Genomic DNA, 12,689 nt, shown 5'->3' with positions numbered 1-12,689 from the left:
ACCTCCCTAACCTATCTAATCAGCCCAAAATGGTGAAATTTCAAAACCCAGATCCTCTACTTGAAAATTACAACAATAACCCTAGACTTAATTTAAAATGAGGGAAAAAAATTGCTAGAGCGCTTAGAATTTTCGCCAAAAAGTAAGTGATAGAATTAATAATATTTGAACGAGTTAGTTAATTGTATTACTAATCTATATCTAATCGGCACGAAACAGTCTGACAATATTATTCTAACTCCCAACATTTTAAAATATTCGTCACATTTAGAATTTGTTATATTCATAACTTTGTGTATCTAGATACATTAAATTATGAATATACTAGATTAAATTATGAATATACTAAAATGACCAGATCCTATAGAACGGAGGGAGTGACTAATATGAACAATCAATTTGAAGGTACATGGTAGTATTTCCCTTTACAAATGCATCTATAAACTATAGGGCAGGACTCTGCAATTGAGCACTTGAAACTAACCATAACCCTCTTGCAAGGAAAACATGGTCCACATGCATGGGAACAATCTGGTATGGAGGATCCAGTTGAACTCTGTTCCAATACAACATCTTCCTTTGCTTCTTCCTGCATAAGTCACATACAGGTTGTTTGGTAAATTATACAGAACCCATATGGTAGTATTATCCCATATGTCTTGAAAGCAGACAAGTGAGTTAACATAACATTATGCGCTTCATTTATTTTATTTTATTTTAAATTTGGTAATAGATTACTATAATAACAAACAAAAAGGAATACAGAGAGTAATAAAACTATTGATATTGAACCTTTTTATTTCTAATTGCTGCTACCTCTTCTTGCAAGTTATTCAACTTAACTGCAAAACAAGAGAAAAAGTTACCTGTTAAGAAATTAAAAATAAATTGTAGCACTAAGACCCTTTTAATAAGAACATTGTGACAACCATAAAAGGTTATTAGTTTTGTAATTCTTAAATAATATGATCCTTGAAATGATAATTCAAAGTTGGAATTTCAATTTTAAACTATATTTAAATTTTGAAATATGTTCAACTTGCTTGAAAAATATTCATGATTTTACTATCTTATGATTTATAGATGGAATGGACTATGTTATCTCTGACTATCTAATTTTTTTCTCTTTTATATATATTAATTTTACATAAATAATATATGGTAAAAAATCACAATTAACTTTGTCAACTGGGGGGAAAAATGATAGTAAATTGGTAATTAGGAAAGGAGCATTTGACTTACCATTATTTGGAATCACCCTACGGCTCCAACCAATGGAAACCAACATGAAGAAGATCACAAATAGGAAAAACTTGTGGGTTCCAAGTGACAAAGTGCTCATAATGTCACCAACTACTAATACTCTCCCAACTTAACAATGACTTGGAAATTTTTTTACTCTTTTATTTTTTCAATTTTTCATTACTAGAGGATATGGAGTCTAGTGAGAAAGTGAGAAGCAAAAAGCATAGGATAGGGTGTACTTTTGAGATGGAATTGATTTGTTGATGAGTTAATAGGATTTGTGTTACACATATACATATATATAGAGAGAAATAATGATGAAGAAGCAAAGAGATCCTATTAAATGAGCAATGTGGTACATCTGCTCCATTTCACATGATACACGGCCTACTTTAATTAAAGGTTTCACAGGTTTTTGTTGAGTCCTCCAATTTTGTTTTCCCTTGTTTTTTGTTTTTTTTTAATTCTTTTAATAAATGAACATTTGTTTGTTACTAACTATTAGAATTTTACTAATAACTATCCTGACAATATTTGTTAAGGTCACTAAAAAAAGCAAGGATCTAATACGTTAAATTTTAAAATTTTAAATATTTATTTTTTTGTAGCAAATTACTACTTTATTAACCTTAACTTACTAACCTTAACAAGCAGGTTAATAGAGTGATTGGTGAGTTAAAAAATTTGAATATAGATTTAAATTAGAGAATTCTATCAAAATAGGTCTTCAAAGTGTATTTGGTTAATTTTAATGTACAAATAATATTTTTGTAGTGTACATATATAGACCACACCTTCACAACCTTATTTCCTCTTGAAAAGGATTTCGGATATTGTAAAGAAAATCTGTTACACATATTGTCTCTCTGAGCTTTTCACATGTTGAGCAAAGTAATATTTTTGGTTTTTTGTTTTTAGTTTTTTGTTTTTTTTTTTGTTTTTTTATATTTCAGAAGCTTGTGAAAAGCATTATACATTTCGAACTTTACAAAAAGCAGACCAAGTTATATACTTACACATCACTGCAATTACGTATTTTGGTGAATTACATCAATTAAAAAATTATTTAAAAATTAATTGCTTTGATTGGTGATCAGCCTGTATTTTATAGAATAAAATAATAAAATAAAAAGCAATCATAAATATCAAACCAAAAAGTCATGTTTTTTGTAATTGAATTTAATCGCATGCTACAATGTGAGTGGACTAAATCCTTACAATAATTTTTATGATTTATGTTTTTTTATTATTTTAATTTTTTAGATTCAAAATTCAGTATATTAATCCCCAAGATCCAGTTTTAGAGTTTGAACACTATAATAACTCTCAGATTTTTTCTAATACTGATCAAGTGAAAAAAATACTGTGTTATATTTGACTTGTCACTCTAAATACAGGATTAACAGCATCGTTTTGTTTTGTCATTAAAAAAATTAAAAAACGAGAAGACGAAAAAGAGTTTATATAATATGCAAATCATTTTATCTTTTCTTATTCTTTAAAATTATCATATTTTTCTTGTTTAAGTGCTAAAATTAAATGATATTTAACCTTGTATCTAGCATGACAAGTCAGAACTAACTCAACATTTCATTCGTTGACTCAACTGCAGAAAAAATTTGGAGACCAATATCGTGTTTGAAGTTAGATTTCGATATCAGTATAGTGAATTTTAGATTTAGGAGACTAAAATAGTAAAAATCGTGAATTTAAAATATCACTTTCGAAATTTAGTCATGCGAGTGAAAATATTTTGTACATATTTTTATACATAATTAATAATACCATGCTATTTGAAATTATTCTTGCAATGAATTTTTTTTCCGATCATCATAAAAAGAATAATCAAGCTGAAGAGTAATTTAAAAAAATTACATTAGAAAATGACAATTTAAATTCAAGAGTGATAGCATGACTCCTGTATTAAAAGAAGAGCATTTAGTCAAAAAAAAAAAAGAGCATTTATGAATTTTGAATAATAAATTCCACACTTTTTGAGGGAGAACAGATTGGGGACTCAGCAGGCATCACTAGTAGGGCACACCTATCAGAGGAAAGGGAGCAGAAAATGTTGGTTTGAATGATGGCATTAATTGAGACACACTTTTGAGTTTTGATTGTTTGAAAAGTGAAAACAAATGAAGATGGTAAATTAAATTAAAATAAAACAGAATGATGAAACTACACATAACCTGAATGTTCAGGCCAAATATAAGCTAGATTTTTTTAAAATATTTTGGGTTCAAGTAATATTTCAAAAATCGAACTGATTATCGAATTTATGGAGTAAGAAATCGAACTAATTTATATATTTATATATAAATATATTTTTTTAAAATATTTTTTTATATTTTATAATTTAAAATTAATTAACTACTAAAAAATACTAGTTCAATTAATTTATTATTTTTTTATTTGTTTTTCTGATTTTTTATTAACTTATTCATAATTGATTTCTACCATAAACCGAACTATTTTCGTGGCCAATTTTTGGTTAATCTGATCAAACTAATTTTTATCATGAACCGAACCATAAGTTCAAGTATGATTTTTGCTTATTGTCCGCCAAGTTTCAAATATTGATTAGCATGTGTTCGAGAAAAAATAAATTTGTGAATAAAACACTATTATTTGAATCCCTAATATTTGAGTTAAACTTTAATTTTGTTCCTAATGTTTGAAATATTTTTTTTTTTATCTCACTTATTCTGCCTTATGTTAATTCTACGATAAAAAATTATTTTTTCTCACAAAAACAAAAACACCCTTCCTCCATTATAATTTTCTTTTCAATAACAGAACAAAAAAATTTTAGCAGTCATAGTCGTAGTAATTATAATGTTTTGAGAATAAAAATAGCAGAATAATTTGATAAAAAAATAAAAATAAAGAAAAAAATATATTTTTAAAAGAAAGTTTTAATTTTGATTAAAAAAAGATAGTACAAAATAAAATGTTCAAGACAAAATTAGTAGGACGTTTTAAACGTTCAAAATGAGATTAGAATTTAGCAGAGATGTTAAGAAATAAAATAACTTTGTTAGATAATCAACAAGAGGTGCAGTTAAATATAGCCAACTAGCAACCATTTTTTATATTTTCTTTTTGGAGGAAATGCAAAATTTAAATTATCATGAGAAACATCTAAAATCCAACGAAAGAAAAATTCAATGTTCAAAAAAAAAATTAAACAAATGAAAACAAACATCCAAAATCATTGTAAAAATAATATCCAAAACCTAATAAAAAAATATCTAAAATATTACAAAAAGAAATATCCAAACCTAACAAAATGAGATATACAAAATCGATTTAAAAAATTCAAAGTCTAATAAAATGAGATATCCAAAAATATTGAAAAAAGAACATTCAAAAACTAAGAAAAGAAACATCTAAAACTATTAAAAGAATCCAAATCCCAAAGAGAAGACACATATAAAAACATCAAAAAAATATATAAAAAATACACATCCGAAACCTAGGAGAAAGAAACATCCAAAACAAGTAACAAGAATCATCCAAAACCTACAAGAAGAAAAAGAACGCCATTGTAGAAAGAATATCCAAAACATAATAAAAAGAAACATCCAAAAGACAATGAAAGAAACATATAAAACCTAATAAAAATGGGATATCCAAAATTATTTTAAAAATTAAAAACTTAACAAAACCAGATATCCAAAATTATTAAAAAAAGAATATCCGAAAACTAAAAAAAAAAACATAAAAAATAATAGAAAAAAAGGAGAAAAGAAGAAACATTCAAAACCTAGGACAAAAGAAATATCCAAAACTGGTAAAAAAAAATCATCCAAAAAGAAGAATGAATCCAATGGCAATGACATCCTTCTTTGTCGTCCACTGCACAGACCACAGCGTCGTTGGTGGCAGACGAGTGGCGAGCCTCACTTGATGGTGTGCGGTGTGTCACCGTGGTATGATCCATGATCTTCTTTTGCGCCCAAATGCATGTGGCTTTGCAGTGTTTGTAATGGAGGCACCACAGCAATTGGTGGCGGGAGAAAGTGGTGCGACAATGGTATGCAGCGTTGGGTCTCACTTGCTAGTTTGTAGCGGGACACGGTGGTGTGATCCGCGGCCTTCCTCTGCATCCAAATGTGTGCGGCATTGAGGCATTCACGGTGGAGGCGTTGTGACGTGTAACACCCTAATTAGCCTAAGCTTTACCCCGCGTCGTAAAGCAAAGGTTAATCAGAGATTACGACAGTTCTAAGCTCATACATATGATATATATACACATATATAGAAAGAATAGTATAATCTAGAAGCCCGATGAATAAGATAGCTCAAAGACAGGATTAAAAAGCGCAAAATGTACTAACAAAGTTTCAAGATTAAAGCACAAGATACAGATATAATATAACAATAGATAATAGTATAATAGCATAGGAATCTAGTCACGGCTCGCGAAGTTTAAGCCGGCTAGCTATATACAGACCAACGAACCAGACAGTCAAAACAGCTTATACAAATTTTGTTCTCTCATATACAAGCCTCTAGGCAAAGCAAAATACAAAAGTGAGAGACATATACATAATAAATAAAAAAGACTCCAAAAAGTATCCAGATCCTCCACTCTTGTCACCACTAAAAACAACTCACCGTGGTGGGTTGCGACCTGCATCTGAAAATAACAACATAAATATGGTATGAGAACTGTAGGTTCTCAGTATGGTAAGAGTGCCCAGTGATGTAGGATATAAGACCCCAGGACACCAAAGGCAATCCTAGACTCCATATCCATCACAAGATTCAAACTTAAAGCATTCTAAAACAAATAAGTATACTTATATAAATCTTAACATAACTAAACCGGTTACTATATCTTAGGGGAGTCTCTAATCTAAATGAACACCGCTGTCCCACAGCCTTCACCAGCCTACCCTCTATGCGATGCCATCGCCTCCGCCTTCCGAACCTCCTCAATCCCAATAGAAAGCACAATTATATACAATGCAAGTAAAACACAAGTAGAAGCATAATAAGCAATTAACTCAAGTAGCAATTAGACATGTTATACAAATAGGCAAACAATCTCAAGTCGGCAAAGCATACAAACAGATAGAAAATGCACATGATGAATGCCTGTCCTACTGGCTGTGATATTACATTGTCGGTTCAACTGCCAACCCGATACATCTCCATAGAGATGTTGCCCTTCGGAATCATTATATGGGAACCCCCGAGATATAGTGTTCGGATCACTATCCAGGGTTTTGCGCCTGTACACTCTATAGATCCGAAGGGATGTGAGAGGGATACTATTGCCACCGACCTCACATCAAAGCGCAAGCAGGATTAACCACCGTCCTTACACCACCGCCGCTACCTCGACAGGCGGGATTAACCACCGTCCTTGCCGGATGCATAGCGTATCATAATCTCAGTATAAAACAGTAGTACAGTGGTTTTTCAGAAAACAGTTTTAATACATCAGTGATTCTTCATCACACATTCGAATCCTCGACTCATCACAACTACTGTCAATTCACATTTTCATTCTGAACTCAACAGTTCATCCATTCTCATCTCATACATCAATCATTCATCACACACCATCATGCCTTCCTTGGTACACTAGAAACCTAGTCCTCCATTTGCTAACTTTTATAATTATGATAAACTAAAACCCTTAGGTAAAATCCCATATTCTCATACGCAAAATTACACCCAAAAGCTTTAAAATGGTGTTATAGAAGCTTACAGCCTTGTTGGGAAGGTAGAATAGTTGAAACAAAGCAAATGTTGAGAAACAGGGCGTGTGCGTCCGCACAGGGGTGTGCGTGCGCACGCCCAAGCAAATTTTTAAAAGTGTGCGTACGCACAGGCGTGTGCGTATGCACAGGTGTCAAAATTTACAAATTCTGTTCATTTGCACAACCTGTGCCAGCGTTCCCAATGGACTGGCCTCCCCAATGTGTGAGTGCGCACAGGTTTGTGCGTACGCACAGGTTACAATTTACCATTGGTGTGTGTGCACACAAGCTGTGCACAGGTTGCAATTTACCATTGGTGTGAGTGCACACAGGTCTGTGCGTGTGCACAGGTCAAGATTTTCGCAGAAGTGTGTGTGCGCACTAGGATGTGCGTGCGCACATACCAGAAAACACAAAATTCTGTAAGTTTACAGAATTTTAAATTTTCAACACCAACTTTGAATGTTCATAACTTTCTCTACCAAATTCCAAATTTCACAAACTTTATATCGATTTAAAGGGTTTTCAAGAATTTTTAATTCTAGACAAGTTTCATCAGATTTTGAAAACCAAAGAAAAAGTTATGATCAGACAAATTTCGTCACAAGGAACGCGTAACTGCAAACGGTGCGGCAATCGGAGCTCTATAGCTCAAAATATGAGCTAGAGAAGTAGAGGGTGAATAGTGTTTTCTTCTTCCTCTTCCTCTTCTCTCAATTTATGATGGGTGTGTGTGTTTAAGTGTTGTGTGTTGAGTTGGGTTCACTTAATGAACCCTTTTATATGTTGGGCTTGTGCCCAACTTGGGCCCGGTCCACCTCGTTAGCGTTTTTAACCTGTTTGGCCCAACTTCGGGCCAAACCTTTAAAATTTACGCCCAGTTTTTCATTTCTAATATTTTTCTAAGGTTCTTGACTGTTTCTACTTTTTCTCTTGCGGTTCCGGGTAGACTTGAACTAGTTCAACCGGTTCAACTGCCGATTCGCAGTTTTTCACGATCTTTTGTAGAAAATATATTTTCTGACTTAGAAAGACCCACTGAGTCCAAAAATCACCTTTAAATCCTCAAATTCTGTCTCTAACTTTTCAGAATCAAATTTGGGCAATATAATCACTTAATTAACCGGTTGATTTGTTGCGATTCTTACACGACGGCTGATGGCGGAAGGAGGTCATGCAGCATTGTTCGGCAGCACGAGCAGCAGCGCAGATATGGGGCGGTTGAACGGCACAGTGTGCGGCTAGGGAGAGAAGGATATATATTTGTGTGGTTGTTTTTATACTGTGAATGGGAGTGAGAATGAAATTTGGATAACTCTTTGGGTGCTGATTTTTTTATTAGGTTCTTGGATGCCTAGGCATCTTTTGTAGTTTTTAGACAACTTTTTGAATATTTTTTTAGGTTTAAATCAAGGTTCTTATGTTTTTGATGAAGTTTTCGTATCTAATTATATGTTTGGAGTTGTATTAGAATTATTGTGTTTTAGGATTAGTTTTTAAAGTAATAAGGAGTTAATATAAACATATAAGGAAACACAAAATGCACTCCTAGGAAAAGGAAAGGAAGTTGGCGCTAGACTTCAAGGATCTAAGTCCAGTCCCTACCACACAGAGATTTACTTCTAGGATATAAATCACATGTGGTGAGGCGCTATGACCTCTAAAAGGAAAATATTATATATACATAGTAGTAGTTGAAAGGAAAGTATAATGATGAGCGGATAATTTATACGCTTTTTGGCATTATTTTTAGTATGTTTTTAGTATGTTTTAGTTAGTTTTTAGTATAATTTTTATTAGTTTTTAGTTAAAATTCACTTTTCTGGACTTTACTATGAGTTTGTGTATTTTTCTGTGATTTCAGGTATTTTCTGGCTGAAATTGAGGGACCTGAGCAAAAATCTGATTCAGAGACTAAAAAGGACTGCAGATGCTGTTGGATTCTGACCCCCCTGCACTCGAAGTGGATTTTCTGGAGCTACAAAAGCCCAATTGGCGCGCTCTCAGCGGCGTTGGAAAGTAGACATCCTGGGCTTTCCAGCAATATATAATAGTCCATACTTTGCCCGAGATTTGATGGCCCAAACCGGCGTTCCAAATCAGCTCAAAACTGCCTGGCGTTTAACGCCGAAACTGGCACAAAAATGGGAGTTAAACGCCCAAACTGGCACAAAAGTTGGCGTTTAACTCCAAGAAGAGTCTCTACACGAAAATGCTTCAATGCTCAGCCCAAGCACACATCAATTGGGCCCGGAAGTGGATTTTTATGTCATTTACTCACCTTTGTAATTCTTAAGCTACTAGTTCCCTATAAGTAGGACCTTTTACTATTGTATTTGATATCTTGAGATCTTTGAATCTTTTGATCACTGGGGGCTGGCCTCACGGCCATGCCTAGACCTTGTTCTTATGTATTTTCAACGGTGGAGTTTCTACACACCATAGATTAAGGTGTGGAGCTCTGCTGTACCTCGAGTATTAATGCAATTACTATTGTTCTTCTATTCAATTCAGCTTGTTCTTGTTCCAAGATATCACTTGTTCTTCAACTTGATGAATGTGATGATCCGTGACACTCATCATCATTCTCACCTATGAACGTGTGACCGTCAATCACCTCCGTTTTACCTTAGATTGGGTAGATATCTCTTGGATTTCCTTAACCGGAATCTTCGTGGTATAAGCTAGAATTGATGGCGGCATTCAAGAGAATCCGGAAGGTCTAAACCTTGTCTGTGGTATTCTGAGTAGGATTCAATGATTGAATGACTGTGACGAGCTTCAAACTCGCGATTGTGGGGCGTTAGTGACAGACGCAAAAGAATCACTGGATTCTATTCCGACATGATCGAGAACCGACAGCTGGATAGCCGTGCCGTGACAGGGTGCGTTGAACATTTCCACTGAGAGGATGGGACTGTAGCCATTGACAACGGTGATGCCCAACATACAGCTTGCCATGGAAGGGAGTAAGAAGGATTGGATGAAGACAGTAGGAAAGCAGAGAGACGGAAGGGACAAAGCATCTTCATACGCTTATCTGAAATTCTCACCAATGAATTGCATAAGTATCTCTATCCTTATCTTTATGTTTTATTCATAAATCATTCATAACCATTTGAGTCTGCCTGACTGAGATTTACAAGATGACCATAGCTTGCTTCATACCAACAATCTCCGTGGGATCGACCCTTACTCGCGTAAGGTTTATTACTTGGACGACCCAGTGCACTTGCTAGTTAGTTGTGCGAAGTTGTGTTTATGCCATGGTATTGAACGCCAAGTTTTTGGATTCATTACCGGAGATTATTTGAGTTGTGAAAAGTAGTGATCAGAATTTCGTGCACCAAGTTTTTGGCGCCGTTGCCGGGGATTGTTTCGAGTATGGACAACTGACGGTTCATCTTGTTGCTTAGATTAGGTATTTTTCAGAGTTCTTAAGAATTAATTCTAGTGTTTCAAAGTGATGATCTTATCATCACCAAAGCTGATTGATTCTCATCAATTTAGCTCTTGAATGCAATGTCCTGCTGAAGCTTGGCTATCCATGTCTAATTCCTTTAGACTGAAGCTTTAGACTAACATTGCATGATTCCTGGAATTCTCATTAAGAATTTTGATACCTTTATTTTCTTTTCCACTTAATTTTCGAAAAAACCAAAAAAATTACAAAATCATAAAAACCAAAAATATTTTATGTTTCTTGTTGAGTCTTGTGTCTCATTTTAAGTTTGATGTCTTGCATGCATTGTTTATTTGATCTTGGTTCTGTTTTCAGGTCAATAATACAGGGAACTGAAGATTCAGTACATGCAGTAGAGGAATTATACAGAAAAAGCTGGGCGTTCAAAACGCTCAGTGAAGAAGGAAAAACTGGCGTTTAAACGCCAGCCAGGATACCTGGCTGGGCGTTTAACGCCCAAAAAGGTAGCATTTTGGGCGTTAAATGCCAGAATGGATACCATTCTGGGCGTTTAATGCCAGGATGGCACAAGAGGGAAGATTTTGTTTTTAATGCAAATTTTTTCAAGTTTTCAAAGTTTTTCAAAATCAAATCTTTTTAAAATCATATCTTTTCAATCAAATTGTTTTCAAAATAAATTTCTTTCCTTTTTCAAAGATACTTGCTAACAATTAATGATTTGATTCAACATTTCAAGTATGTTGCCTTTTCTGTTGAGAAAGGTTTAATGTTTGAATCATATCTTTTCTTGTTAGCCAAGTCATTAATTTTTTTTTTAAAATCAAATCTTTTTAAATTGTTTTTCAAATCATATCTTCTCAATCACATCTTTTTAAAACCATAACTTTTAAATCACATCTTTTTCAAAAAAATTTTCAATCATATCTTCTTCAAAATCTTTTTCAAAATGTTTTTAAAATCTTTTACTTAATTTTTGAAAAATCTCTTCCCCTCTTCTCACATCCTTCTATTTATGGAGTACCACTCCTCCTCAATGCACAATTTGAACTCTATCTCACTAAGTTCGAATTCTTCTACCTCTTCCTTCTATTTTTCTGTTCCTCTGACACCTCAAGGAATCTCTATACTGTGACATAGAGGATTCCACATTTTTTTGTTCTCTTCTCTTTCATATGAGCAGGAGCAAAGATAAAAGCATTCTTGTTGAAGCTGACCCTGAACTTGAAAGGACCTTGAAGCGAAAGCTAAGAGAAGCTAAAGCACAATTCTCTGTAGAGAACCTAACAGAATTCTTCAAAGAAGAAGAACCCATGGCAGCCGAAAACAACAACAATGCCAACAATGCAAGGAAGGTGCTGGGTGACTTTACTGCACCTACTCCCGAGTTCTATGGGAGAAGCATCTCTATCCCTGCCATTGGAGCAAACAACTTTGAGCTTAAGGCTCAATTAGTTTCTCTAATGCAACAGAATTGCAAGTTCCATGGACTTCCACTGGAAGATCCTCATCAGTTTTTAGCTGAATTCTTGCAAATCTGTGACACTGTCAAGACTAATGGGGTTGACCCTGAGGTCTACAGACTTATGCTATTCCCTTTTGCTGTAAGAGACAGAGCTAGGATATGGTTGGACTCGCAACCTAAAGAAAGCCCAAACTCTTGGGAAAAACTAGTCAATGCCTTCTTGGCAAAGTTCTTTCCACCTCAAAAATTGAGTAATCTTAGAGTGGAAGTCCAAACCTTCAAACAGAAGGAAGGAGAATCCTTCTATGAAGCTTGGGAAAGATACAAACAATTGATTAGAAAATGTCCTTCTGACATGCTTTCTGAATGGAGCATCATAGGTATTTTCTATGATGGTCTCTCTGAACTATCCAAGATGTCTTTGGATAGCTCTGCTGGAGGATCTCTTCATCTGAAGAAGACGCCTACAGAAGCTCAAGAGCTCATTGAAATGGTTGCAAATAACCAATTCATGTACACTTCTGAAAGGAATCCTGTGAACAATGGGACAAATCAGAAGAAAGGAGTTCTTGAGATTGATACTCTGAATGCCATACTGGCTCAGAACAAAATATTGACCCAACAAGTCAATTTGATTTCTCAAAGTCTGGCTGGAATGCAAAATGCACCAAGCAGTACTAAGGATGCTTCATCTGAAGAAGAAGCTTATGATCCTGAGAACCCTTCAATGGAAGAGGTGAATTACATGGGAGAACCCTATGGAAACACCTATAATTCTTCGTGGATAAATCATCCAAATCTCTTATGGAAGGATCAACAGAGACCTCAACAAGGTTTCAAC

The 12,689-nt window shown here is 34.2% G+C and overlaps 1 protein-coding gene and 1 non-coding gene across 2 annotated transcripts; both read right to left on the bottom strand.

Moving 5' to 3' along the window:
* Nucleotides 1-394: 394 nt before the first annotated feature.
* LOC130940618 (protein EPIDERMAL PATTERNING FACTOR 2-like) lies at nt 395-1,471 on the bottom strand. Its single transcript, XM_057868816.1, has 3 exons — nt 1,243-1,471; nt 793-842; nt 395-589 (listed from the first exon to the last, which is right to left on the bottom strand). The coding sequence occupies exons 1-3, from the start codon at nt 1,340-1,342 to the stop codon at nt 395-397; spliced, it is 345 nt and encodes a 114-aa protein (XP_057724799.1). The 5' UTR covers nt 1,343-1,471.
* A 10,630-nt stretch (nt 1,472-12,101) lies between these two features.
* On the bottom strand, nt 12,102-12,209 carry LOC130942726 (small nucleolar RNA R71). Its single transcript, XR_009071285.1, has one exon. It is a non-coding gene; the product is annotated as a small nucleolar RNA R71 (small nucleolar RNA).
* Between the last annotated feature and the right edge of the window lie 480 nt (nt 12,210-12,689).

This window comes from Arachis stenosperma, chromosome 7, assembly GCF_014773155.1.
Source record: "Arachis stenosperma cultivar V10309 chromosome 7, arast.V10309.gnm1.PFL2, whole genome shotgun sequence".
Taxonomy (NCBI): Eukaryota; Viridiplantae; Streptophyta; class Magnoliopsida; order Fabales; family Fabaceae; genus Arachis; species Arachis stenosperma.
This window is presented reverse-complemented; position numbering and strand designations above follow the sequence as displayed.